Source organism: Biomphalaria glabrata, chromosome 2, assembly GCF_947242115.1.
Source record: "Biomphalaria glabrata chromosome 2, xgBioGlab47.1, whole genome shotgun sequence".
Taxonomy (NCBI): domain Eukaryota; kingdom Metazoa; phylum Mollusca; class Gastropoda; family Planorbidae; genus Biomphalaria; species Biomphalaria glabrata.
The window spans coordinates 652,957-680,123 of record NC_074712.1 but is presented as its reverse complement, the minus strand read 5'-3'; the positions used below and the strand labels follow the sequence as shown (position 1 = coordinate 680,123).

General features: G+C 34.2%; 2 protein-coding genes across 4 annotated transcripts; one reads left to right on the top strand and one right to left on the bottom strand.

Annotated features, from left to right (window-relative positions):
- The first annotated feature begins 2,017 nt into the window (after positions 1 to 2,017).
- On the top strand, positions 2,018 to 22,529 carry LOC106076129 (piwi-like protein 1). 3 transcript variants are annotated; one of them, XM_056018669.1, is made up of 21 exons: positions 2,018 to 2,078; positions 4,403 to 4,499; positions 6,128 to 6,269; positions 6,552 to 6,597; positions 6,791 to 7,054; positions 8,028 to 8,223; positions 8,583 to 8,701; positions 8,859 to 8,939; positions 9,391 to 9,504; positions 10,035 to 10,223; positions 12,059 to 12,137; positions 12,555 to 12,656; positions 13,232 to 13,372; positions 14,063 to 14,365; positions 16,230 to 16,325; positions 16,491 to 16,607; positions 17,551 to 17,745; positions 18,127 to 18,312; positions 19,067 to 19,137; positions 19,977 to 20,154; positions 20,888 to 22,529. In XM_056018669.1, the coding sequence occupies exons 2-21, from the start codon at positions 4,413 to 4,415 to the stop codon at positions 20,972 to 20,974; spliced, it is 2,793 nt and encodes a 930-aa protein (XP_055874644.1). In that variant the 5' UTR covers positions 2,018 to 2,078; positions 4,403 to 4,412; the 3' UTR covers positions 20,975 to 22,529. The 3 variants fall into 3 exon arrangements, with proteins under 3 accessions (XP_055874644.1, XP_055874645.1, XP_055874643.1); XM_056018670.1 differs by lacking the exon at positions 2,018 to 2,078 and adding an exon at positions 2,085 to 2,268; XM_056018668.1 differs by lacking the exon at positions 2,018 to 2,078 and adding an exon at positions 2,085 to 2,280.
- LOC129924421 (UPF0561 protein C2orf68 homolog) lies at positions 22,394 to 26,844 on the bottom strand. Its single transcript, XM_056018688.1, has 4 exons — positions 26,617 to 26,844; positions 24,091 to 24,212; positions 23,888 to 23,955; positions 22,394 to 23,525 (listed from the first exon to the last, which is right to left on the bottom strand). Exons 1-4 carry the CDS (start codon positions 26,700 to 26,702, stop codon positions 23,409 to 23,411), a joined length of 393 nt encoding a protein of 130 aa, XP_055874663.1. The 5' UTR covers positions 26,703 to 26,844; the 3' UTR covers positions 22,394 to 23,408.
- Between the last annotated feature and the right edge of the window lie 323 nt (positions 26,845 to 27,167).

The window sequence follows — 27,167 nt, the reverse complement described above, 5'->3', positions numbered from 1 at the left end:
AATGGAATTGAGATGAAACAGAAGGATCCTAGGCATCACATTCAAAGACCGCATCACAAACCAAGAAATCAGAGACAGGGTTACTGTAGCGATCGGAGCCCATGATGACCTGCTAACTATTGTGAAAAGACGAAAGCTTAAAACCTTTGGCCACATTACAAGATCTACGGGGCTCGCAAAGACCTTCCTTCAGGGAACAGTGCCAGGGAAAAGAAGAAGAGGCAGACAGAAAAAGCGATGGGAGGACAACATTATAGAATGGACAGGCCTGCCATTGAGAGAGGTTCTAAACAAGGCAAAAAAAAAAAAGGGAGGAATGGAGAAAGACGGTCGACAAATCTTGCCTGGTGCCCCAACGGTCCAACAGACTAAGGGATAGGTAAAGGTAAAAGGTAAAGGTAAAATACTTCCTTCAGAAGATCTACTGTGTAACATATGATTTCATATTTGTGTTACTTTGTACACTAACGCGACAATGAAACACCGTTGACACCTAGTGAGTGTTTCTTAATATATTAGAGGTTCCAAAAATATCTTCTACCCACATTTAGCCTACATTTGTTTTAAAACATAGCCTATATAATTAGTCTGTGGTGTTTTCATTCACAAATGCTTGCCTTGTTATCAATTGTAACCCCTATTTCAAAGTTATATATTAGGTTACATACTGAACGCATACATATTATTTTATAAATCACAGACGTTACTTCAAAAGAGAAAGATAATCTCCTAGAACATATCTTTTAATTTTTTTTATCATTAGGTCAACCAATGGGTCGGTGTCAGAAACTATCACTAACCCCATAGCCTATTTTCCAATGAAAACAATAGTTAGTTTTTATTTTCTTCTCTAAATTACCACAAAAAAAAAAACAAACTGAAAAATGTAACGGCCCTGTGTATAAATAAATAAATAAATAAATGTCTTATGAAATAGAGAAGTTACTTCAAAAAAACAAAGAGGATTACGTCCTAAGCGTGTTTCTGGGTCAATGACTTAAATTTTTCCATGTTTTGGTTTTGCCCTAAATGCCGCAAACGAAGAAGACGTTCAAAAGAGCCTGTCCCTCTTTCCAATGCCTGCAAAAATTTTGGCCTCACCATTAATGTAAAAAAAGAAAGTAGTGCTGCACCAACCTCCTCCAAATAAATCTGTCACAGAACCAGCAAATTCTCATAGACGTCAAAATGTTTGTCTATCTGGGAAGCACCATATCAGTAAACGCCAATCTAGATGATGATGTTGACTTCCGTGTTGCTCGTGCCAGTGCTGCTTTTGGCAGACTTCAAGAACAAGTGTGGCAACGGAGAGGACTCAGCATATCCACTCAACTGAAAGTCTACAGTGCTGTAGTCCTCCCATCACTCCTATATGGATCAGAGTCCTGGACCCTATATTCCCGCCACACAAAAAAAGCTGAACTCCTTCTACATACGCTGTCTATCCATAAGGAGCGTTGGTCCGAACACATATCAGACACAGAAATCTTAAAACTGTCCAACATGTATAGTATCAATGCGACAGTAAAAAGGTCCCAACTTCGATGGGCGGGACATCTAGTCCGCATGCCAAACAAACACCTTCCCAAACGGCTTCTGTACGGGGAGTTGTGTGCAGGAAAGCGCTCCCAGGGAGGCCAATACAAGCGCTACAAAGACACTCTCAAGAGCTCCTTCAAGGAATGCGATATCGACATTAGCACTAGCTCTCGATCGCTCCTCATGACGTGAAGCTGTGAGTCTCGGAGTCTCCAGAGTGGCCAGGGCGAAAGAGCGCCGAACCAACAAAAAGCTGAGAGAAGAAGCAGGCATTTCTGCAACTGACCTAACCCACCCGTGCAACGTAAGCGGCCGGCTTTTTAAAGCGAGGATTGGACTTTACAGTCATCTTCGAGATCATAGGAAATGAGAAATGTGTTCATCTTCGACTACGGAGGAACTATATATATATATATCTAGACTAGAAAATATATATATATAGGTCTGTGTGCTAGATCTATTTCTCGTTTCCGTTTGTCTGCTCTAAAATGAAAGTTTAAAAAACAAATCTCGAACATCAACTAGAGTTACAGTTTACAGTAATTTTTTACACGTTTTTTTTTTTTACATTAGAAACTACATTTTTACAAGATTTTAGATCTAAATCTGATCATTTAGGTCTAAAATATATAGATCTAATTTCATGCAGAGGCTTAATTGATTAGATCTAGTCTGGACTATTCATTCATATTCAATCATATATTGCATTTGTCTGTTGATTTAAAAACGGTAGGAGAAGGGGTGAGTAGGAATCTAAAACTAAAGTAAAAGACTAAAAAGTCTAACTATACTAAGACTAACTAGTAAACATCTACACTCTAGTAGACTAGTTCTAGAGATCTAAAAAATATATTATAATAATAATATATTTATTATATAGAAAAACAATTATCTTTAAAAAACATTTTTGTTTGTACCTCATTAAAATACTTTAACTTTTATTAGAACTTTTCAATGATGTATTAGTATTCAATTCACTCTATTGACTATTGACAGATTATAATAATTGTATTTATAAACATAATTAAGAGTTAAGACAGTATACTGAGTATAGTATAAATTATGACTGTATGTTAATAATGTTTAACAGCTAGATTGCTAGAACTAGAAGGCTAGATCTAGAATCTAGAAAGTTATGATTTTTTTTTTGTGTGGTGTTTTGACCTAACTTAAACTTTGAGCGCAATGAAATAACTGAATAAGTGAGAGGAGTCAGGAGAGCTTGTTGGCTTGGCTGGGCATTACACATCCCCACACCAGGTCAAAAGTTCAAAGTTGAAGTTGAGTTTCGTAGATGATAGATCTACTAAATTAAATTTTATAAGAAAAAAAAAGTATTATCATCTATCAACTAGAAACTAGTATTTATAATATAAGTAGTAAATTTCTAGCTCACGAAGCTGATTTCATTTTATTATATTTTGAACATTATTTGTTTAAAATTTAAATATTGAAGGAAATATATACAAATTATCAGCTACAAGAAATGTCAGAGTGGTGTGGCCAAAATGGTGGCTTTGTGATGGCAGAAAAATAACAAAATATTTACAAATTGTGATCAAAATAGTCTGAAACATTTTTTTTTTCAAATTCGCTTTTAAACTCATGCACATATTTTTAGTATACAAAAATTATTTGAATATATTAGGCCTGATGTGGTTTTATGCTTTTTAAGAAATTTCTTTAATCAAAAACTGTAAATTCCATAAGGCACAATGCTAACCATATTTTCAACTTTGCGAAATGACGCGCATAAGATAGTGCGATAAAACTTGTTAGAATTATAGCCAGGCATGATATCTAGCTTAAAAAAAAATGAATTATAAAAATGATTTTCTTGGACCCTTTTGGCACTTTTGGTAAAAACAAAAAGGGGTATTTTTCATAAAAAAATTTAAAAAATATAATTAACTTTTAAAAAAATCCTGATAAAGCATTAAATAGGCCATTGTCTAAAGTAGCAGATAACACTTCTTTAAAACCTCTCAAAATATTTATAATATATATTTCCAAGTGCAACCTGTGTGAAAAAAAACACAAAAAAGGCGATCTCTAAATTATCGTTTTTTTTTTACTTCTTTTTTTTACTTCTCACTTCCGGATTTTTTTGACTAGCTATATTATAAAAATAATAATTCTAGACACAATTGAGACTTTTTTTTTTTTTTTTTTGCTTAAGAAAAGACAATGTTAATGTTACTAAAATAATTAGGATTAAAATTACTAACCTGAGCTAAAGATGAAATGCCTTCTAAAAATAACTTTAACTTTACTAACCATTTACACTGTACATCATACATTAAATAAAATTGAGATCAAGACATTTCTAATTAATAGTGTAAGGCGTTAGATCTAGATTCTAGTCTATACCAAATGGCCGGCCAGTATGGTTCTTTTAGCTGACAAGTTTGCCAACCACTCTACTGACTCTAGATATACTTTTATAAATATTGTAATTATTTTAAAATATAAAACGTTTAATTATGTCTAGATTTATATATGTTAGCAAGAAAAATATAAAAAGGCTTTAAAAAAAAGACAACTCAATGAAGCAATAATTTTGCTCTAGTCTTAACTCTTTCTCTTCGTCATTATTTTCCATGTTCCAATGAAATTGGAAAGTAGGAAGTAGATAATCATCATCTCTGAAGGAGCATCCAAAATGTAAAACTTTTTACATACATTTTTACAGAGATTCCATCTTTCAGTCTAGTAATCTAGACTCACCTGCTTTTCAATATTTAATATCAAACTAATAGAAACATAAGACTTTTTCATTATAAATCAGTCTTGAACTCTTGCTAGATCTTCTTTAGAAAGAAATACAGTATAGTATGCTAGAAACATTTTTTTTTTCTCTCAGGTTTTGTACCATGGCTACTGGACGAGGAGGGAGAGGTGCTGCCCTGTTGGAAGCACTGGCTAACAATCTAAGTAACAGACCTGGTCTAAAAGAAGAGGTGGGTATTAATGAAACTAATATAATATAAATAATTTAATATACCTACCGGTATATGTGAATTATTTGTACACTGAGAAGATTCCTCTCTCTCTTTCCCCATGACCTTGTCTTGGACCTTGTGATATTATGCTTTTTTTTTTTTTTTTGAAATGGTCAGCAGGACATCATTTAAAAAATCATTTATACATTAGTATTTCAACTCAAACAAACCTTCCCTTGGGTGTAGGAAGGACTTTTAACCTATCAGAAGAGCATTCTCATTTTTTAGAAGAATAAAATCCATCCATCCATCCATCCCAGTGGCGCTACAGCCCATGGAGGGCTCTGGCCTGCTTTAACATATCCTTCCATTCAGATCTCTCCTGGGCCTTTCGTCTCCACGCCCTAACCCCAAGCTGCTTCAGATCTGCTTCTATCCATCGCATTCGGGGTCTGCCTTTGGGTCGCCTGCCTTTTGGTTTTTGCCTGTCCTTTTCCAGGCCTAGGTCGTTTTCCGTTGAGATCTGTCCGGGTTTTCTTGTGTGTATTAGCTTTCGTAACAGTATTTTTTATATGACAGAGTTGTTAGCCCTGTGCATAACCAGCTGGGGGGCTGCCCCTTTCAGCTCTCTGGATAGCTGCCTTTATTTTCGGGTAAGGTGCCCTAGCCTTTGTGGATCCCTCCACTTCCTGCAAGGCAGCAGGTTTGATTTTGGTCCACCCCGGGTATTTTATTTCCCCGGTACCCACCATATCTGGAGGGCATTCCCCTATCCGCCACCTGGGGAGGCGCTCGATGGGAGATCAAAAACTCCACACGAGAAGAATAAAATCAACACAAGATAAACAATTACAAACCTCTCTCTCTCGAAAAAAAAAAAGTCCACAATCAACTGGGACAATATTCAGTCAATCACTACAAATAATACTAATCTGTTGTGAAATAATTTGATTGACATCATGAGAGCTCTGCACAATTAGAAGTAACTTCTTGATTAACAGAATGTGAATGATAGTAAAACCAAATATGTATTTAATGACAAGACATAAACAGAAGAGCAAAATATTAACATTACTCACACACTTATTTGAAAAAGAAAGAAATATATATATATTTAGGGTCAACAAGAAATTCCTAAAATGACTTTATGACAAAAAATAGTTATTCTAAAGTAAAAACTCAAGAAAAACTGTCATTAAAACTATCATAAGACCTTTGAATTCATTTCAGAAAATAGAGAGGGGAAAATAGTGTTTTAGCAAAAGACTATAATTATGAATAATATGATCAGATGATGTTAGAAAAGATCTACAACTTTGAGTTTGGGAATGGAAATAAAACATGGTGAAATGGTGTTTTTGTAGCAGACATGGATAGAATTTTCGAAAATGAAAATTCCTCGTTTACATTTGATACCATTCGCTTAGTTTTTTTTTATTATAATGTGTTACTGTATGATTTTTTGAAACTTTTAGATGGAAAGGTTTTCAGTATCATTTAGGTAGTGGAATAGGTTAAACTATAGCATGTATAACTTCTAAATAGTTAAATGGCTTTCAATGCAATGTTTGATTTTTGAGGACAATGGAACATTTGTTAAGCAATGACACCAAAGCTTTGACTGAAAGCAGTTCATTATGTTATAGGAACCACAAAGTAAACAGTTTTCATCAGGAGCTTCACTAGGCCGGGGATCTCTCTTGGCAGCAGCTTTAAAACAGACTGGAGAGACCAAGCCAAGTTTGTTATCTGAACCAGCTCAATCAACACTATCTACACCTTCCATTGGTAAGAGAGTTCTTTATAATTTGTATGAAGCTTTTATTTTAGTTAACATATATATTTTTAAAAATCTTTGTTTTGAAAGTGAAGCAATTATTTTGTGTACAGCATGGAATAGTTTCAATACATTTAGAGCTTTACAGTTCATAGATTTAAAGATTTTTTTTTTTTTTTTTTTTTTTATAGAATAAATGAACACAATGTTACAGTTAATTAGAATGGTCTTTGGAGCTTATACCAACATGTGTACACTGCATTAAAGAATTGTATGTTTTCATTTTGTTCTAGAGTCCAAACCTTTAGGCAGAGGCTTTGCCGCCATGAAAGCATTGCTGTAAGTTTATTTTAATTCTATAAATATTGATTGTTTATATATTCAAAGAGGCTTAGCAGTTTATTTTTCCAGCACTTGTGATTTGTGTGCTGCACTTGAGGCTTATGTTTTGTGATAAAGTAAATTTTACAAGTTCCTGTAGCTTACAAGTCTAGACATGAAGGTTGACAAATTTTTTTTTCATTTGATTTAGCCAACATCAGCAACAAATTCCAATGGTAGGCAGAGGAATGGGAGTATCAGCACAGACTAGCTCTACATCACTCTATCACCCCACATCAAGTCAAGCATCACCAGCTCTAACTGCGCCTTTGTTAGCTAATCAAAATAATAGTGGCTCTCAAGATATCGATGAAATTTCTAGAAGACTGGGTCAAGTAGATGTGCAAGAGCAACCCAGGCGTAAAGAACGAGAAAGACTTCCTACAGTAACAATGATTGGAACAGAGGGAACACCGTAAGAATTTTCAAATGTTTTGTTTTTTTAATTTTTACATTTTGTATTCGTCCTAGTTCTGTCACACATCACAACTACTAATATGGCTTCTTGTTTCTAGTCATGACCACTTGTCCTAGCTAGCCTATTTGATCTAATATGACTTCTTGTTTCTACTCATGACCACTTGTCCTAGCTAGCCTATTTGATCTAATATGACTTCTTGTTTCTAGTCATGACTATGTGTGCTAACTAGCCTATTTGATCTAATATGACTTCTTGTTTCTAGTCATGACTACATGTGCTACTAGCCTATTTGATCTAATATGACTTCTTGTTTCTAGTCATGACTACATGTGCTAACTAGCCTATTTGATCTAATATGACTTCTTGTTTCTAGTCATGACCACTTGTACCAGCAAGCCTATTTGATCTAATATGACTTCTTGTTTCTAGTCATGACTACATGTGCTAACTAGCCTATTTGATCTAATATGACTTCTTGTTTCTAGTCATGACTACATGTATTAGCTAGCCTATTTGATCTAATATGACTTCTTGTTTCTAGTCATGACCACTTGTCCTAGCTAGCCTATGTGACTTCTTGTTTCTAGTCATGACTACATGTGCTAACTAGCCTATTTGATCTTATATGACTTCTTGTTTCTAGTCATGACAACTTGTACCAGCAAGCCTATTTGATCTAATATGACTTCTTGTTTCTAGTCATGACCACGTGTGCTAACTAAACTAGCCTATTTGATCTTATATGACAACTTGTACCAGCAAGCCTATTTGATCTAATATGGCTTTTTGTTTTCAGTCTTGGGTATGTGTATTTAGCTAGATTTTTTGATCTAATGTGACTTTTTGTTTTCAGTCATGGGTACATGTATTTAGCTAGATTTATTGATCTAATGTGACTTTTTGTTTTCAGTCATGGGTACATGTATTTAGCTAGATTTTTTGATCTAATATGATTTTTTGTTTCCAGTCTTGACCTGAGTGCCAACTATGTGAGAGTCAAGTGTACAAATCCAGGAGTGTATCTCTACTCTGTACAGTTTTCTCCTCCTATAGATAACAGGAAACTCATGATGAAGCTTTTGATGGAGCATAAAGACAAGTTTCCCACTTTGAACAGTTTTGATGGGAACATTTTTTATTTACCATACAAACTGCCGCAAGAGGTAATCAGTAAAGTGTTTTGTTTTTACATGTTTCGGATGTTCCTTCAGAGTTGTAGATAGTTTACTTCCTAGTCCAAACCTCATTCAGGACGACGGAGCGGGCAGGGTTTGAACCCTCGACCATCGATAAATCTGAACGACAGTCCAGCGCGCAAACTGCACGACCAGGCAGCCATCCAATAGTTCTAGTTTGTCTAAGTTATGAATAACACCAATAAATGCCAAGCGAGTAATTATAGCACTGTGATTGTGTAAGTCCTTTGTTCTGACATAAGTTGACATAACATAATTATTGTGCTCTTGTATATGTTATTGTATATATAATTTTTTTTCTCTTTCATATTCTCTATTCTTTAAAGGAAGTAAATCTCACTTCCACAAGGAAAACTGATGGTAGTAAAATATCAATAAAATTATCCTATGTGAAAATGGTCCCACCAGAACATTGCTGTCACTTATATAATGTTATATTTCGAAGGTACTTCAAACTGCTTATACTTAGTTGTAGCAGCTATATATTCATCAATATATTTAGAAAGAGATATCAGTAGAATGATACAATTGTCTTTTGATCTAGATATAACTTGTTTCTCGTTCTGTTGAGACCGAAAAGTTTTGCCATTTTCCTGTTTCAGAATCATGTACATCTTGCAAATGTGCCAGGTGGGAAAATACTATTATAATCCCAACACTCCAGCAGTTGTCCCCCAGCACAAGTAAGTGGTTCCATCTGAAATATTCTATTTCTTGTTGACTTTTATGTCAGGATAAATGTTGGTGATTGTTAGTAAATATGTTCAACTTAAACCAAACACAGTTATTGGCTGTGTGTATTGCAAGGGCAAACAAACTATAGAAACTCATGATATTACAAATGTAAATGGTGAAAAATAAGGTCAATCACATCTTACCAAGTCAAGGTTGGCATCATTAAAAGGGACATAGGAATTGTTAAACCAATATCATTCAATATCGTGGAATGCTGGAATACCAAAATCAAATAGAGTTCATTATATGGCTTGTTTAGAAAGCATGATATTGGGTCACAGTAGTGACTTACTGACACTCTATATCTTTTTCTATATTGAAAGATAGTTGTCATAGAAGATAGTTGTCATAGAACTGGGAGTTTAAATCTGCTGAAATGTTTTTTTTTGTACTCATTAGGCTAGAAGTATGGCCTGGGTACATTACAGCCATCAAAGAACATGAGGGAGGACTACTGCTATTACTTGATGCTTCCCACAGAGTTCTCAGAACAGAAACAGTACATGACATTATGTAAGCATTTTCAATTATTTTTTCTTCATTTAGTAGAATATTCTTAGAATAATTTTTTTTTAAATTGTTCTTTTATAGTGCAATTTTATGCCATAGCATGCTTAGAGTGCTCTGGTTCAATCTCTTTTGGGGGAAGGCATATATGGGAGAAGATATCTGTGCTGCCTTTAGGCGCTCAGCAAACACCATTTGAGCCCCCTTTCTATGTAGCCAAGCAGTTTATGCCAATAGACCATACATGTTGTTATACAAATATTGAAAAAGTAGCTTTCTATCTAAATTTATATATTTTTTTTAGATAATTTGTTTCAAGCTATTTTACTTAGTATAATATTGAACTGATTCAGTTGCATCTAAATATATTCACTTTGTATTAGGTTATAATCTGACTGGCTAGTGGTAAAGTTTTCTGAAAAATTGCCCTAAGGTTTTCTAGCTGCCCTTCACAAATCTTACTTGTGTGCTACTTAAAATTATCTTATCATCATGGAATGTAATTGGAAAATATGTTTTGATTGTTTGAATCACAGGGAGAAGAGCTACCATCTAAATCCCTCCAATTATAAATCAGATGTGTTCAAAATGGTGGTCGGCTGTGTTGTGTTGACGAGATACAATAACAAAACATACAGAGTGGATGATATTTTATGGGATTCTTCACCCATGGAGCGCTTTCAACTCAAGACTGGCGAAAGTATGACCTTCGAAGAATACTACAGGTACAGTTAGTCAGAGTTTTTAACTTCTTTACTTTTTCCTGCTTCTTAAAAAAAAAGGAAAGTACCCTTTCAGGCTTTACAATCTATATGGCAGATGATTTAAATGTCATCTGTTTCTATGGCCTACGGTTAACGAGGTGTCAGGTGTTCAGCACATCAACCAGCCCCCTGTACTTTTCCCAACTAATGTCACGTTGACTCATGGGTGTCCTAAAAATCTCAAAATTTAAAATCCCAGTTTTCATTGAAATTCGAACCCAAGACCCGTTTGGTTCAGAAGCCGGTTTACCACTCAGTCACCATATCCGCTCTGATACAAATGTGGATCAGATTTGTTGGTAACATGTAGCAAGAATATTTAGGTTAGAATAATGGGATCAAAAGTTCAATCATAAGGAGTAAAAATATATACATCGGCTGCCTGGTCGTGCGGTTTGCTCGCTGGACTGTCGTTCGGATTTATCGACGGTCGAGGGTTCAAACCCTGCCCGCTCCCATCCCCCGTTGTCCTGCGGGAGGTTTGGACTAGGAAGTAAACTATCTTCAACTCTGAAGGAACATCAGAATTATGTAAAACATTTTACAAACATCGCAGTAGGTTGACTATTTACCAGAGATCAAAAGATTGCACCTATAAAAGTGAGATATATATATAGGTTTTTAATCATGTAAAATGTTAGGAACAGTGTTGTTTCACTCTACATTCTAGAGCTTATACTACTTCTGTAGACTTCTAGTTCATGTTTTTAAAAATTCTTGGGGTTTAACTGTATATGCAACAATGCAGAATGTTTGTTAAGAAACTATAAGTTGATATATAAAACTATATTGAAATGCCAAACAAATGTCTTTTTTGTAGTAAAAATAAAAGGTGTTTTTTTAAAGTATAAAAAGATTGTGTGATGTAATAGACAACCTGAAAAAAGCTCTACCATTTAATGTGTCAATCTTTTTATGTTTGATATGAAGCTTTAGAATCCAGGAACACTGCATTATGGATAAATATCATACAAAAATAATTTGTTTGTGTTTTACATGTTTCGGATGTTCCTTCAGAGTTGAAGATAGTTTACTTCCTAGTCCAAACCTCCCACAGGACGACGGGGGATGGGAGTGGGCAGGGTTTGAACCCTCGACCGTCGATAAATCCGAACGACAGTCCAGCACACAAACCGCACGACCAGGCAGCCATCCTATTTGTATTCAACCTGAATCAAAAAATATTTTCTAGCTCTAGTCTTTAGATCAAGCTCTAGTTGACTTGTCCACAGTGGGTGAAATTTCATTTATTATAATTTCATAATCCAAAATTAAAATCACTTTGGTCCTATTTTTTTTTTTTTTATTTATAAAAAGGGCACGCATTTCCTTTTAATTCAAAACAGATATAACATTTTCTTATAAAAAGTTATTGAAGTATAACCATAACATAATAGTGCAAGACAAATGAGCCTAGTAGATAATTCCATCACAAATAGGAAAATAATTACAGAGAGAAAGAGTTAATAGTTCAGCCTGAAAGTTTATCTAGTGATGGGTTTAGTGAGATGAAAGCAAAAGAACATGGGTCTCAGCTCTGGAAGAGAAATGTACAAAGCATAAAATGGCCTGCGGTGTTTGCGGACGGGAGTGTCTCTCCAGGATAGGGCTCCACAGCCACATGAGGAAGTGCGAGATGAACCATAGTCATTCTACAACTGAAGGAGGCCAATGATGGGTTTAGTAAAAGTGGTCAAATTTCCTTGAAAATAATTTACATGTACCATGTCTCTGAAGTGATGCATTTTGTGTTTATAATAAAAGCTTTTGTTTTAATTAACTTTTGTTTTGTTTAGAAAACAGCACAATATAGTTATCAAGAACCCAAGTCAGCCATTATTGCTGAGTAAAAGAAAACCACCTAAAGGAATGCCAGTAAGTCTGGAGTTCGATTATCTTATCTTATCTTATATAATACAGACGTTACTTCAAAAAAAGAAGATGATTACGTCCTACGCGTCATGCATTTAGTCATGCATATTAACCAATGACTTAAATTCAGCCAAGTCACTGGTTTTCCTGGCTAGCTCAGGCAACCCATTCCATGCTCTAATAGCACTAGGGAAGAAGGAGTGTTTGTACAAATTTGTCCTAGCATATGGGACAAGGAATGTGCCTTTATCTTTGTGTCTTTCAGAGTATTTTATTAAATTTTGTTTTTGTATTTGATTACAATTAAATTTCTCTAGTATACTAACAGTATTGTTATGAGTGTCATATAGTTACAGTCTAGTATTTCAATAAAATTTAGGATAGTATCTTTATTCATTGATTGTTTGTGTGTTTCTACAGCCAGGTTTTAAAATGGATCCAGAGTTTCTGTGCTTGGTCCCTGAGTTGTGTTATATGTCTGGTTTGACAGATGACATCAGGTCACAGTTTACTGTCATGAAGGTCAGTCATTTCTTTAATTTTCAACCAGTATATCATTACTGAACTGTCTGTTTATCTTTTAACACCTTTTAAAAAAAATATTCCTCTACATATTAAATTGGAAAAGTTAATAAGTATCCATATGTTTCTTAGCAGTTTTTCGTTACATAGTCCAAGCTATTTTTCCTTTCCTGTCCCATTGGCTAATTTTCATCTTACTCATACCCAAAATAACAAATCTCCTCATAAAGATTTAAGTTTGTACAAGTATACAATTGTAATTAAATGTAATATCTCTAATAAGCAGTAAAATAGTTCAAATCTATTTTATTTTATAGTAAAACATTTAACTGGCAGGCAATAGTTTTGTCTGCACTGGATATGGCAAAATAAGTAGAGCACGCCTAGGACTGTGCAGCCACCTTAAATACTGCACTCTTCCTTTATCTTCAGACTCAAAAGACAAACATATTTTTATTATGTAGGTCTTGACATTGTTTGTGATGAATGTGAATATTAAGGCTCAATGTTAGATTATTTTTTTATTGAAATGGCCACAAAATATCTTAAGGATTCCTAAAAATTTGTCTCTATAGGACTTGGCTGCTCATACCAGGGTGACACCTGCCCAAAGGCAATTTGCAATGAAAAAATTTGTTAACAATGTCAACAGCAATCCAGACGCTAAGAAGGAGCTGGCCATTTGGGGTTTGGAACTAGACTCATCCACAGTATCAGTAAGTTCTGCCCAATAAATTATTGAACGTAATATAATCATCACCAAAAAGGGGAATATGGAACTTTGAGGGTGGGTAGGCTTGTATTATATTTATTTAAATATAAAAATACACACACATTTTTTCCCAATATCTTCAAACCAATACATTTAAATTAAATTAAGCTACACTGTATTCCCTGTTATGTAATTGGTGCCGTAGAAAGTAGTAATTGACTAAGTGTAATATTCTAATTCCATGAGCCAGGGGTGTCACCTTCTCTGAAAAAAAAAATTCTTTTCATGGTTAAACTGTGAGAAGAGCATTTATTACTTGACCTTTTTTCTAGTTACTGTGTTGTAGCTTCTTTGTGGTGGGGAAATGTTAAAATCCTGAGCCAGAGGATTTTTTTATGCTTCAAATCTTTTAGCTTTCTTAACAATGGCACTTGATTAGCACTGTAATCAGCCATGTAATAAACATAGTACTCTTGGCATTTTTAACAATTTCTGTAATGAGTCACAATGTACTTGTCATGTTGTTTAGTACTAAAGTGAGTCACCTTATTTGGCATTATTATAAAATAATGTAATCAGTACATTGTACTTAGTAATTTTAATCTATAATATAAAGTAATGTAATCAGTGACATTATACTTAATAGTTTTAATTAACCTGATAACAGAAATCTAATTCTTTTTGTTAATCCTAGATCAATGGTAGACTGTTGCCTATGGAGAAGATAATAATGGGCAACAAAGAGTTTATGGCTGGCCCTCAGTGTGATTGGTCACGGGATGTTTGCCGCAATGAACTAGTTTCTGCTGTCAGTCTGATGAACTGGGGTGTCTTCTATATACGCAAAGATGCACCTCGTGTAAATGATTTTATACGGTGTTTACAGAATGAAGCAAAGAACATGGGCATTAATTGTTTAGTCCCATTTCGCAAAGAGCTGGTCAATGAGAAAATTGAGACTCTGGTTCAGGAATTGAGGAACTCTATCAACTCAAAGGTAAAGATTTAGTTAAACATCGTCAGTCTCTCTGTGCCCATTAAGGCATAACAGCTGTCAACAATCTTTTCGTCATTATTTACTTAATGTTACTTAGGATTGTGTAGATTTTATGTAGCGATGACCAGATCTAGGGATTCCAAGACAAATGTAGTACAAATCCTTTAATTATAGTATGTTCTCTCTTTAAATGCTTTTTTTTTGTCTGTTTGGGAAAGGGATGTTAGCTTGTCAAACTATATTGTCATGTTTGGGAAAGGGATGTTAGCTTGTCAAACTATATTGTCATGTTTGGGAAAGGGATGTTAGCTTGTCAAACTATATTGTCATGTTTGGGAAAGGGATGTTAGCTTGTCAAACTATATTGTCATGTTTGGGAAAGGGATGTTAACTTGTCAAACTATATTGTCATGTTTGGGAAAGGGATGTTAACTTGTCAAACTATATTGTCATGTTTGGGAAAGGGATGTTAGCTTGTCAAACTATGTTGTCATGTTAGGGAAAGGGATGTTAGCTTGTCAAACTATATTGTCATGTTTGGGAAAGGGATGTTAGCTTGTCAAACTATATTGTCATGTTTGGGAAAGGGATGTTAACTTGTCAAACTATATTGTCATGTTTGGGAAAGGGATGTTAACTTGTCAAACTATATTGTCATGTTTGGGAAAGGGATGTTAGCTTGTCAAACTATATTGTCATGTTTGGGAAAGGGATGTTAACTTGTCAAACTATATTGTCATGTTTGGGAAAGGTATGTTAACTTGTCAAACTATATTGTCATGTTTGGGAAAGGGATGTTTGCTTGTCAAACTATGTTGTCATGTTAGGGAAAGGGATGTTAGCTTGTCAAACTATATTGTCATGTTTGGGAAAGGGATGTTAGCTTGTCAAACTATATTGTCATGTTTGGGAAAGGGATGTTAGCATGTCAAACTATGTTGTTATGTTAGGGAAAGGGATGTTAGCTTGTCAAACTATATTGTCATGTTTGGGAAAGGGATGTTAGCTTGTCAAACTATATTGTCATGTTTGGGAAAGGGATGTTAGCTTGTCAAACTATATTGTCATGTTTGGGAAAGGGATGTTAGCTTGTCAAACTATATTGTCATGTTTGGGAAAGGGATGTTAGCTTGTCAAACTATATTGTCATGTTTGGGAAAGAGATGTTAGCTTGTCAAACTATATTGTCATGTTTGGGAAAGGGATGTTAGCTTGTCAAACTATATTGTCATGTTTGGGAAAGGGATGTTAGCTTGTCAAACTATGTTGTCATGTTTGACACAAGTATTTGTTGATCGTCCTCTTGTTTTGGCCTTTCATGGCTAAAACTTTTTTTCAATACACATCTTGTATTATGTTAAGCATTGTTTTGTCTTAGTAGATCTTGTTGTATTCATTCAGTTTATGCCATGGCACTGGTTATTAAGACTCTTGGGTGTTCTGAATCATCTATCTTCTGGTTTTCCTGACGCTTTTTGCTGGTTCTTCAAGTTGCATGAAATAGAGTCAGTGTTGTCTTTGCACTCTTGGATAGTTGCTATTTTAGTTATCTTTATTTTTGTCCAATCCTGTATTATTATGTGTATTTATTAGTGTTCTTTTTGCATTTAATGAAGCTTCAACTCATTTCTATTTCCTTTCACCTTACAATATCTCATTTTCTTATTTTTTCTTTTCATTATCTTTCATCTAATTCTCATTTTCTTCTATTTCTTGTTTTCCTTCTTTTCATGAACTTTCTCTTCCTCTTGGCATGCAGTTTTATTCTTTCATTTGCCTTTCTTTCTTTCCATGTGAATTCTTTGTCCTCCATAGAAGTTATTTCTGCATTATTATGAACCCCCTTTTCTCAAATTCTATTTAGGTCCAGTTGGTGGTGGTTGTTAACCCTACTAACAGAGAAGACAGATACTCAGCCATTAAGAAAGTTTGTTGTGTTGAAGCCCCAGTTCCATCACAGGTATCACTATGACCTTATCATGTGCTCAATATTTAAGACTATAAGTAAAAGCTGATTTCCTGTATATTGAATCAAGCTGAACATGTGCTATATAATAGCCAAATGTAGTTTATTGAAATCTGCACAGATTAGTCCAGAAATATAAAGCTAAACTCCTGTATCTAGGTGATCATCTCCAAGACAATAGCAAAGCCTGATAAACTGAGAAGTGTGGTGCAGAAAATAGCATTACAGATTAATTGTAAATTGGGTGGAGAATTGTGGTCTGTTCCAATACCATTGGTAAGTGGTGTTTTAATTTGTCATTTACTGCAATGTTTCCTCATTATTAGAATATTTATGTTTATTTTTTTTTTAAAGTTCTTGTCTTTTCCAATGCTCCATGGACCATTAGGTCTCAAGGGCAACATTATATTGTCTTACCTTTGATTATTTGTGAAACTAAGGAACTCAAGAGCCAATGTAAGCCAATTTGAATTATGGCCATTCTAATTATATGCAATTGACTTGTCTAGGTGAAAGTTTTTGTACCACATCTATTTTTATTACATAGAAAATTAAATGTTTTTCTTTCAATGGAATTTATGTTTGTAACTTTTATGAGCTTTGATAACTATTGATTCTTTGCTGTTCATGCATTTATATGTGTTAGTATATGTAGTGGCTTTTGTATTCAAATTGTGTTCAGTTGATCACCTTTGACAGTGTTTACTGTGTTACTGCTTTCTGTTTTTGTTCACTTCAATCTAGTCAGTTTTAGATGAAAAAAGGTTTATTTGCAGTTTTAATTCAGCTTAGTTCATTTTAGTTTTGTATAGATCCGCTTAACTAGTGTTTAGTCTGTTTTCTAGTCGACTATAGTTTTGTTGACATCATCATATATATCTTGGATTACAACTTTGTTTAGATAAGTAGACTTGAATTTTTTTTCATCAAGGAACACATAGCTGTTTTTTTTTTTTTTTTTAAACTTTTGTTTATCATGCTTGTGGGCTCTTTTGTTACATTTGTAGGAAAAGGGAATGCCTGGTAGAAGGTTTTGTGCTGCCTCTAGGTCCTCAGCAAACACAAGTCAGCTCAAAGCAGAATTTAAACTTCTATCCCCTTGATAGGAAGCTCAGTGGTTTATGGCCACTCAGCCACACATAATAATTTGTATATTAAATGTTTCTGAACATCCATAAAGAATGCCATGACTTTGACTATGATTTGTTTTTGTTCTCAGCAAAAGCTAATGGTGGTTGGTATTGATACCTATCATTGCCCAACTAAAAAGAAAGCTTCCATTGGTGGATTTGTTGCCAGTATGAACCACACATGTACCAGATGGTACTCCAAGGTCTGTATTCAACAACCGGGTCAAGAATTGGTTCAAGGTCTTCAGATTTGTTTGACAGCAGCATTAAGAAAGTTTCATGCTGTAAGTTGAATGTACTTTTAATATTTGGTTACATTTGTTGGCTACATGATAATAAAATTAGTTAAAAGGCTTGGTTAGATTTGTGGGTATTTAAACCAGTTAACAGGCTGGTTCAGTATGGAAGCTACGTGGCATTTAATCTAGTTGGGTTTAATAACATTTGCATCATATTTGTCTACTGAACCCAACTAGTGCTTCATTACTCATTCAAATGCTTCCAATTCCCCATTTGTTTTCAGCATTTTTCTCAATCTAAAATACTGGAAATTAATTTATTAGAATTTTTTTTTATTTCCGTGAGGTTATGGAAATAACCTGCGGCACTTGATAATGGCTATAGGTCTTTCTAATTCATTAATTTTTTCTTTCTGCTGTTTTTAGGAGAATCACTTTCTTCCGGAGAAAATTGTCATATTTCGCGATGGTGTGGGTGATGGACAGTTGGATGTTCTTGCTGATCATGAGGTCAAGCAACTTCACCGGTGTTTTACTAGTTTTGGAGAATACACACCTTTTTGTACAACCGTATGTGTTCAGAAACGAATTAACACAAGAATTTATTCCAGAGTAAGTAATGCTTCTATGTGATAGACTAAAGCTGTTTCTATGGATTAAAAAAATGCAGCCTTCAAAATCATTTCATTTTGCAGTTTTCTTAACTATTTAGCATATTTTTTCTTTTCTAAAAAAGGTAGTTAAGGAAGGATTGACCTTCATTGTTTAGTTTATTAAATATAATTATCCTTATATAATTTCTTAAAGGTTAAAACAAACAAAAAACTCCTGCCTTGCAAAACTATGTGATGTGTAGTTCACTTGTAATATTTGTTCGTTTATGTTCTTTTTATCTGTGGGATTTTTTATTAATGGTTCTAATATTACCATCTTTCCATTCATCCCAGTGAGGATACAGAGCATGGTCCACAATTCTCAGGAAATAAAAAACCATGTAGTTTGTGGTGTTGGTGTTATTCATCTGAAACCATCTCACTCATTTGATAAGAGAAACAAGTCATATCAAAGTCCTTGGCCAGGAAAAACAAATTTAGTTCCCACTAAGCTACCATATGGTTATGAAACCATTGAGTATAGTATGAATGAGAAGGGCCATGAAATAAAATATCCTGTGTGCAGACCGAAAAAAATCACTACATTCTTTTTTTAACTCAGTGCTGTTGCGGGCAGAGAATAATCCCAATGCTATAAAAGCTTCTTACACTATGAATAATTGTTCATATTTTAATTTAGCATTGTATGTACTATGTGATTCTAGATCCGTCAATTCAGATTTTCTAAAAAAAAATTATTATTTTTTTCTCAGGAGAGAAATGGAGAAATGGCAAATCCACCACCTGGTACAGTTGTTGATCATACAGTCACTAGGAGAGACAGGTAGGTTTGTTCCATAGAAACATGTTCAGAAGCTATTCTGACTTATGTATTGAGTTTTATTAAACGTTTCAATGTACAGCTCAATGCAGTCATTGTCGAGTGGGAAGTTTCATTTATCTTTTATCAAATAATTACTACTTTGTGGGTGCTGAAAACAATGCCTATTAAATGCCTCTTGTTACCAGCCCAATTCCTGGCTCAGATTTTGGGTCCAGTGAAACTGTTATTACTGACAGGAGATGGAGCAAAGGCAAGTAACTGGCACCAAACCAGTAAGCTTTGGGCAGGCTACCGACCTAGGAAAAGGAAAACTTAGAATTCAAACCTCTGCTGCCATTAGAAAGGCTTCAGGAGGAAAAATCAGGAAGCAGTGATCTTAAGACAGCTTGCAGCACATAGTGCTACACCTTGGCTGAACATGTGATGCCCCTAATCCCAATCTGTATCAACACTTATTGTTCCTTTTAACACATCAGCTCTGTGGAGAGGTGAGAAACTGCTGTATGGGTGACATCATCTGGCTATAGCTAATGTCCAGGAATTCGTCTTATTTCTTGGAGAGAATCCTTAGTTGTTTTGTGACCGAATGAGGCCCTCTTACTACAAACTTTATGAGAAAATATAATTGTTTTAAAATAAGTGTGTAAAAGTCTAGGCTTTAAATATGACATGACACCATAATCAATCTCTAAGTTTGCCTATAAAATTTCCTATCAGTTTTTTAGATACCATTACCCTTGGTCAGTTATAGCTAATGTATACTTGTACAGTGGACCCATCATAGTTAATTTAGGTCATCTCTTCTGTTATTTTTACTTACAATATCCCTTGTGTTTCAGGTATGACTATTTCATTGTCTCCCAACATGTCAGACATGGCACAGTCAGTCCTACACACTACATAGTTGTAGATGATGGGATAGGCCTGAAACCTGGTCAGATGCAGAGATTGACCTACAAGATGACTTATTTGTACTATAACTGGCCTGGTACTGTCCGTGTTCCTGCCCCTTGTCAGGTGTGTAGCTTAACGTAGATATTCTTCTTCTTATATATGTCTGAAATCAATTTTTCTGTTTCTTTACAACTTTCTGAGACAGATAACTTAGATTTTCTAACATTTAAATTGTTTCAAAATAATGTTTACTTTAAAATATATAAAAATGTTGGCTTGATGACAGGTTTATGAATAATAAAATGATGAACCCATGTAGCACTTAATTTATTATTGTTGATGTAAAAGTATCTAAGGCTTTGCAGCATCTTACTTACAGGTTGTTTTTTTTATTGCCAACTTCCCTGTGCAAATGAAATGGGGCTCCATTGCTTGCATTCAAGAGCATTACATAGTTTTAATATGAGATAAAGTCCCATCTTTAGCTTTTTTTTTTCAAGTCCCTTGACTACATTATATTGCTTTTTACTGCAATTGTTAATTTTCCTTCAATCAAATTGTTGAATTAAATGTTCAATAATTGAATAATTCTTTTGCTCCTAAAATTGAATAGAGCTCATTTCTGCCCAAATTAAAACTTATTTATATTTTATTTTTTATTTCACTTCTAAGAGTAGATGAACCCTCCCAATATGAAAGAAAATTTTAATCTTGGAAAAAGCATAAGAAAATATTCATTTTTTTTTACATTTAAACATTATTGCAATTGTACACTATATGTTTTACCAATAAATTCTGGTGTAATAAAAAAAATATCAACAAACTAATTAAAAAAATGATTTCTTATTTGTTTCAGTATGCACACAAGCTGGCCTACTTAGTGGGAGAGAGCATAGGAAGGGAGCCTGCAGAGTGTCTATCAGATCGGTTGTTCTTTTTGTAAAATCCGTCCCATAACTGGCAGCCAATTTGTGTTGGATCACCTTAGAAAAGAAATTGTTTTATGTGTAATGCTGCAGCATCTTTAAAAAAAACTACTTGTTTTTATGCCAAAGTATTTGTGTACATATGTTTTATCTTTAATGAAGCCAATAGCTGCAGCTAGCAAAGTGTATCACGCACAGATTTACATTGGATGTGCATTGTTTCATACTTGTGTATATGATGATTGTGTTCTTGTGGTTTCATTGTGTTCAACTATTCAACAACTAGACAGGTTCTATTTTTAATGTGAGTTCCCTTTTGTTATATTTAGTTTACAAAACGAGTTTTAAGTATCCTGCATTATCATGATTGTTCTTAGCAAACTTGTGTAGTTTGTATGTTTGTTTCATGCTACATTTCTTCCTTAATGAGTTCAGCTGTGTCTTCGGCACATGCATTCAGGCCTGAGCAGTATCTTACAATTGAGATAAACAAAAAAGATTCATGAGAAACGCAACTGTGGCATATAATATGAAAGTTGTTTGAAGATGAGACAAGTTCTTCCAAGTCCACAACATTTGCATTAAGACAAGTCTTCCCAAATCCTATGTCAACAGAAAAAGGATAACATTTTTTAAAAAATAAATGCTTTTCAAACAAGACACTAGCTTTGGAGCCAAATAGTTTGACAGAATTTGTTTTTGTTTGTATAACTTAAAAGTTGCTTAGTTCTGCATGTAGATTTAGATGTCTAACATCTGTATGCGTTGTTCTGTCAAAATGAGTTAGTTTTTTTTAATTCTGTGATTCTACCAAATTACTTAAATATATTTCACTGTAGTTTTTTAAAAAAAGTAAATAAAATGATCTGATTCTCTGGAACTCCACAATTTTTTAGATGAGCTTTGCGCAATTAAATGACAATAATATATTGATAGAACAGTAACTCATTAGTTTGAGTGATCATGGGGCATCAACTCTTCCATTAGCTCCTTTTCCCACCATGTGACCTACATTAGATTGGTACTTACAAAACTGAAAACCACGGTGTTCAACTACTAAGACATTAGCATTACTAATGTGGTCTGAATCAAATGGACACTACGACTCTACACTGATTCCAAATTTTTAGTTGCCTGTCACAACCATAACTTTGTCTGTACATTCAAGTCAAAACCACAAGAACTTTCTCTGTCCATACATTCAAATCACAACCACTAATACGCTATCTACCTCAATTACTTCAATAGTAGTTTGTCATGGAACAAATATTTGTTTAGAAGTTTGACATGACTCTTTTGACTTTTAAATGCAAGCAGTTGTAATGCAGAAACTTTCTAAATGTTGAGAATTTGTAGCTGCTTATAGCAAACAACTCTTTGCAGTCAATTATTTGCTTTCCTAAGTGGATAAACTGATCACATATTAGCATTCAAGATCATTCTTATATTTATTTTATTGATCACATTTTAGCATTCAAGATCAGGTTTTTTTACAAATGATTATTTAAAAGATTTGATTCTATTTATAAACATGAGAAAACATTGCTAGACGTAAGTAAGAGATTTTCATAATTTTGTTTCAGTTTTATTAATTACTGGGTACATGGGTACAAGTACTGTATAAAGAGACCATCTTGTTCAATGTAATCTTTTCATGTCCTCACATTTGTTCAAATGTTTGAATAAAAATGTTTATAATTTAAATTAATTGATGTATTAATTATTTGAAAGTTTTGATAGGCACATAAACCAAGTAATGTGAGTGGTAAATACACTAGAATGCATCATCTGTTTTGTATACCGGTACTAATAATATTTCCTGAACAAAGAGTATTGACTTGTGAGGTTTCTATCAGATTCATCTTTCTTGGAACCACTGAATTGGGCATCCATGTATTGATAATGAGTAAAGATAAATATTATAGAAAACAAATCCTTCCATAAATTTGACAGTTGTAAACTGAGGTAAAGCCTTAATCTGTGTCACAGCCAATGCTCGAAAAAAAAAACCAAGAGAATTCTAACAATGCATCATGAAGTATTGGGTTAGCATTGTAAAATCTACCAGTATATAAAACAATTTCATATTAAGAATTACAAACTGTATTGCACTTTTTAACTCCCAGTCAATATTTAACTACTTGAATTGTTTGTATACAAACAAAAACATTTGAGCATCTTGTTACAATGACAGAAAAATTGAAAAATATATTTTTTTTAGTTACCGATGAGAACATTTCTGAAGCCCACTGCTGGCTATCCAATGGTTAACAAGAAGCATAGTTCTGTTACTCCTAATTATCCTATTTTCTTTATATATTGCACAGATTTTATCTGTGCAACTTTTCTAAAGTATCAGTAGCTTGGAATTTTCAGTATAACTGATCCAGTAATAAAATCCTCATTTCACACAAGAAACTGTGTCCATCTATCAGTCTGAGCACTCAAATTTCAAATCACGCGTTTTAAAATTTCTCCTTCAATCTGTAGTGTCAGTGCATCAATGAAGGCATCAGTAAGATCATATTTATCTCCTATACACTTGGCCACATCTTCAGCTTTATCTTCCTTGAAAATAATGAGACCAAACTGTTAATTTATCAACCTTCAAAGTATAACCTAAATCTAATTTAACGCAACTAAATTACCAGTGTTTGAATATATCTTGCGTTGAAATAATTATTTAGAGATAAGTGTAGCTTTAGCAATAGGTTGAAAACTAATTTAAATTCTTTTGTCATAACATATACACAATTTAAACTATACATATATAAATGTGATTTTTTAAATTTTGTTTTTGCCAAAGTAATAATATATATATTTCATTAATTAATTTAAATTTCAATTGTTACGGATATCATTTTTTACAATATAATATACAAAATGGTTGGCTTATTAGCCTGCATGTAAAAAAAACCCAACAAACTTACTCTTGAGACATTTACAGTATACACAGCCCCATTCTTGTGTTCATACTGCAAAACAAATAAGTGGGAATCTGAAATACAGAGATATGCAAATAGTAAGTCAAATGGGTCTGGAATAACGGAAATCTTATCTGTAACGTGACAATTTTATTTAGAACATTTGAATAAAAATGCTTTCCAACAATACAAAAAAAAAATACAACAACCTTTTTTAGATCTTTGTGGTGGAACATATGTTTGTAGTTCTGGCTTTTTAGTTCTTGTTTTATTCACCTTGATATGTCCTTTCATTTGTTGTGCAGCTTTCACCTCTTTATCATACTTGTCTCTGGTACGAAAGTAAACATTTTGAAAACTTAATGGAACATTGTTTCTGATGCCTTTGTCCCCTAATGAGACATGTTGAACAATAGGGTTAATACTAGACAAAGCTTAGAAGCTTGTTAGTTTAGTATGTATGGTATCAATCAGGACAAGGCTCTATATAGTATGGTACTCTACATTTATAGTCTTATGAAAGAAAATAAATTCAAAACAAAGTTCAAAGTTCACAAATCGTCATCATCTATCCTTTGTGTTCCTCATGGAACAAAGGATTTACTTGGATGCCTACTCTTTTTCCTGCTTCATTACAGCTGTGACCTTTTCTTACATATCCTGCAGTCTGCGAGATAATAAGGCAATGTCATCTGCGAACTCCAGATCCTCCAGTTTTTGTATGAAAGTCCATTCCTTCTTTTGCGACCCTATGGACTACTTGCTAGGTGAGACCATCATAAAGGTTCTTGATGATTGGTATTATTTTATTTGGCATCCTGTAGTGTCTCAGTAATGCCCAATAGTTTCTCTGTCAACACTATCAAAGGCCTTTTTTAACGCCAATGAATGATGCATAAAGAGGAAATTGCCAATTGACACATTTTTGTTCTACAATTATTCTGAGTGTTCCTATTTGGTCAGCCCATGATTTTCCTTTTTGAATCCAGCTTGTTCTTCTCTTAAGTGTTCATCATATGCTCTCTTAATTTTTTTGTAAGCAGGATTCTGCTGGGAGACTTACTGACAAGGTGATGCCTCGCCATTTCTCGTGTTGTGATAGATCCCCACTCTTTGGTAGTTTTATGAGTAGGCTTTTTTTCACTTATGGGGAAGCATATCTATTTTATTAACAAAATTTTGTTGAATAGTTTGTAGAGTAGTTCGACTATTTCAACCCCTTACTCTTTTAGAGCATCAGGTGGTATATGTTGTCAATTCCACCTGTTGTACCTGTCATTTGACACATTCCATATTTCTTCCCTCTATGTTTAAATATCTAATGTTGTTTAATAGGTCTGTTGAGCACCCCTTGAAAATATATCTTCCAAGCTTTTTATCTAGTGAAAAAAAATAGTTTCCTGGTTTATCTTGAGCTGGCAGTAAAGGAGTTCCAGCAATAATACATAAAACACTCTCCATGGAATTTTACATCTCGAGATCATCTCCCATTGCAACTTCTTGTGTGACTAAAGAGGCCAATACTTGACACAGCTGCAGTTACAAGTTGGGCATCTGTAATCATCAGTCACCCTTCTTTCTACTACTATTGTGTACGGCATCTGGGTCTTTTATGCTCGCTCTCTATGTAGATTTATCCAGTGCTACTTTTTCCCAACTGTTAGTGTCAATTTTGAAGAGCTTCATGTGCGTTTGCATACATCAGTGTACCTTAAACATGGATGACCAGAGGCTCTCCTGCCTTCTATTATATCACCATACAGAACACAGTGAACACTAAACTTTAACTTAAAATACTTATACAAAAGCACAACCTAAAAAAGCCCAATACCAATGACCATTAACTTGTAGCTGCATTTTAAGTCTCTAATTAACATGCACTCTGGACTCTCCTGACTATTGTCTTGGTGGTCTTGGTTTCAAACGCCGCCTGCCAATGCCACATTATGTAACTTAGTAAGGTTTGGGTAAGGACTTTTAAAAATTTTAATTCTGAAGGAATGTCTGAAACGTATATAGTTTGTTTATCATGGTTCGATGATGACAACTTTTGACACTTTTGTCATCCAGTGGGCTGAGGGCTTTGCACTGGGCTTTTGTGCCTCCTCATGTGGCTGGTGAAACCTATATAAGCAAGAAATGTTCAGCTGCATACTGAGCAGGTTATTTCAGCTGGAACTAGTGTCATTGGCCTTGCTTTTCTTCTCTGACGCTTTTCTTCTACCAGCGCTGTTCTCTTTTCCTCAGAAATCTGTGCGCCAGTTTTCACAGCACCATGCCATGATGCTCTGTCATGTACCTCTGTCTCCCTGGTGGCTAGGTCTTTGCTGAACGCCTTCAGAGAAGCTTTGAGGGTGTCCGTGAAGTGTTTTGTTTGTCCGCCTAGCGAGCGCTTTCCTTCCCTTAATTGGCCATGCAGGAGTCATTTAGGGATGCAGCTGTCTTCCATTCTGCAGACGTGTCCTGCCCATCGCAGCTGGGACTGCATCAGGATTGTTTGGATGCTTGCAGACCCGCTCTTCGAAGGACTTCAGTATCTGGTATTTTTTCTTGCTATTTGACATTCAGTATTTTTGTTAGACATGTCATGTGGAAGTGGTTCAGTTTCTTTGCACGTTTTCTGTACACTGTCCACGTTTCTGAGGAATTGAAAATGTAGAGAGAAACATAAAACATATACATATAATTATGTTCTCTTTTAAAGCCTTCAGTGAAGTTGAGATTGATTGACCCACCTATCAATCTGATTACGAATAACAGACTTCATAAAACCATGAGCCATATCGATCCTCTGTTTAGGTGTTTGTTCTTGAGAACTCATTTCTTAAACTGAATTAATTGATGCTAAAGCCTAAGACCTTAAGTGATAAGTCTTAACTTAAGTTTAAGATCTAGATTAGAAGTCACTAGATCTACTATTAAATGTCATTAATAAAATTAAATCTAGATCTATAACTATAAGTATAACTTCAATTATTATAAACTATAAAACTATAAAGTATAACTAACGGTATAACTAGTACTAGATAATTAGATTAAATCATTATTACATATTTATGATATTAGTAATTAGATTAGAGTTTAGAGTTGATTAGAGTATTTAGATTTAGAGTTAGACTGATAAACTGATTAGATAGATAAATTATTTAAAATTTAAATTTAACTGATTTAACTAGATCTAGACTCTAGACTAGTCTAGACACTAGAGTGTCACTAGTCACTAGAGTTAGAGTAGAGAGGACTAGAAATAAACACCGTAGAAAGATTATAGTCATTATAGATCTAG

Bases quoted from the DNA above. Each gene is read 5' to 3' on its own strand.
- LOC106076129 (XM_056018669.1), top strand. From the start codon at position 4,413: ATGGCTACTGGACGAGGAGGGAGAGGTGCTGCCCTGTTGGAAGCACTG. The intron at 6,270-6,551 runs GTAAGAGAGTTC...ATTTTGTTCTAG, and splicing joins ACTATCTACACCTTCCATTG to AGTCCAAACCTTTAGGCAGA. The intron at 8,940-9,390 runs GTAAGTGGTTCC...TGTACTCATTAG, and splicing joins GCAGTTGTCCCCCAGCACAA to GCTAGAAGTATGGCCTGGGT.
- LOC129924421 (XM_056018688.1), bottom strand. From the start codon at position 26,702: ATGAGTTCTCAAGAACAAACACCTAAACAGAGGATCGATATGGCTCAT. The intron at 24,213-26,616 runs GTGGGTCAATCA...CTTTCGTACCAG, and splicing joins ATTCGTAATCAGATTGATAG to AGACAAGTATGATAAAGAGG. The intron at 23,956-24,090 runs GTTGTTGTATTT...TCTGTATTTCAG, and splicing joins ACCACAAAGATCTAAAAAAG to ATTCCCACTTATTTGTTTTG.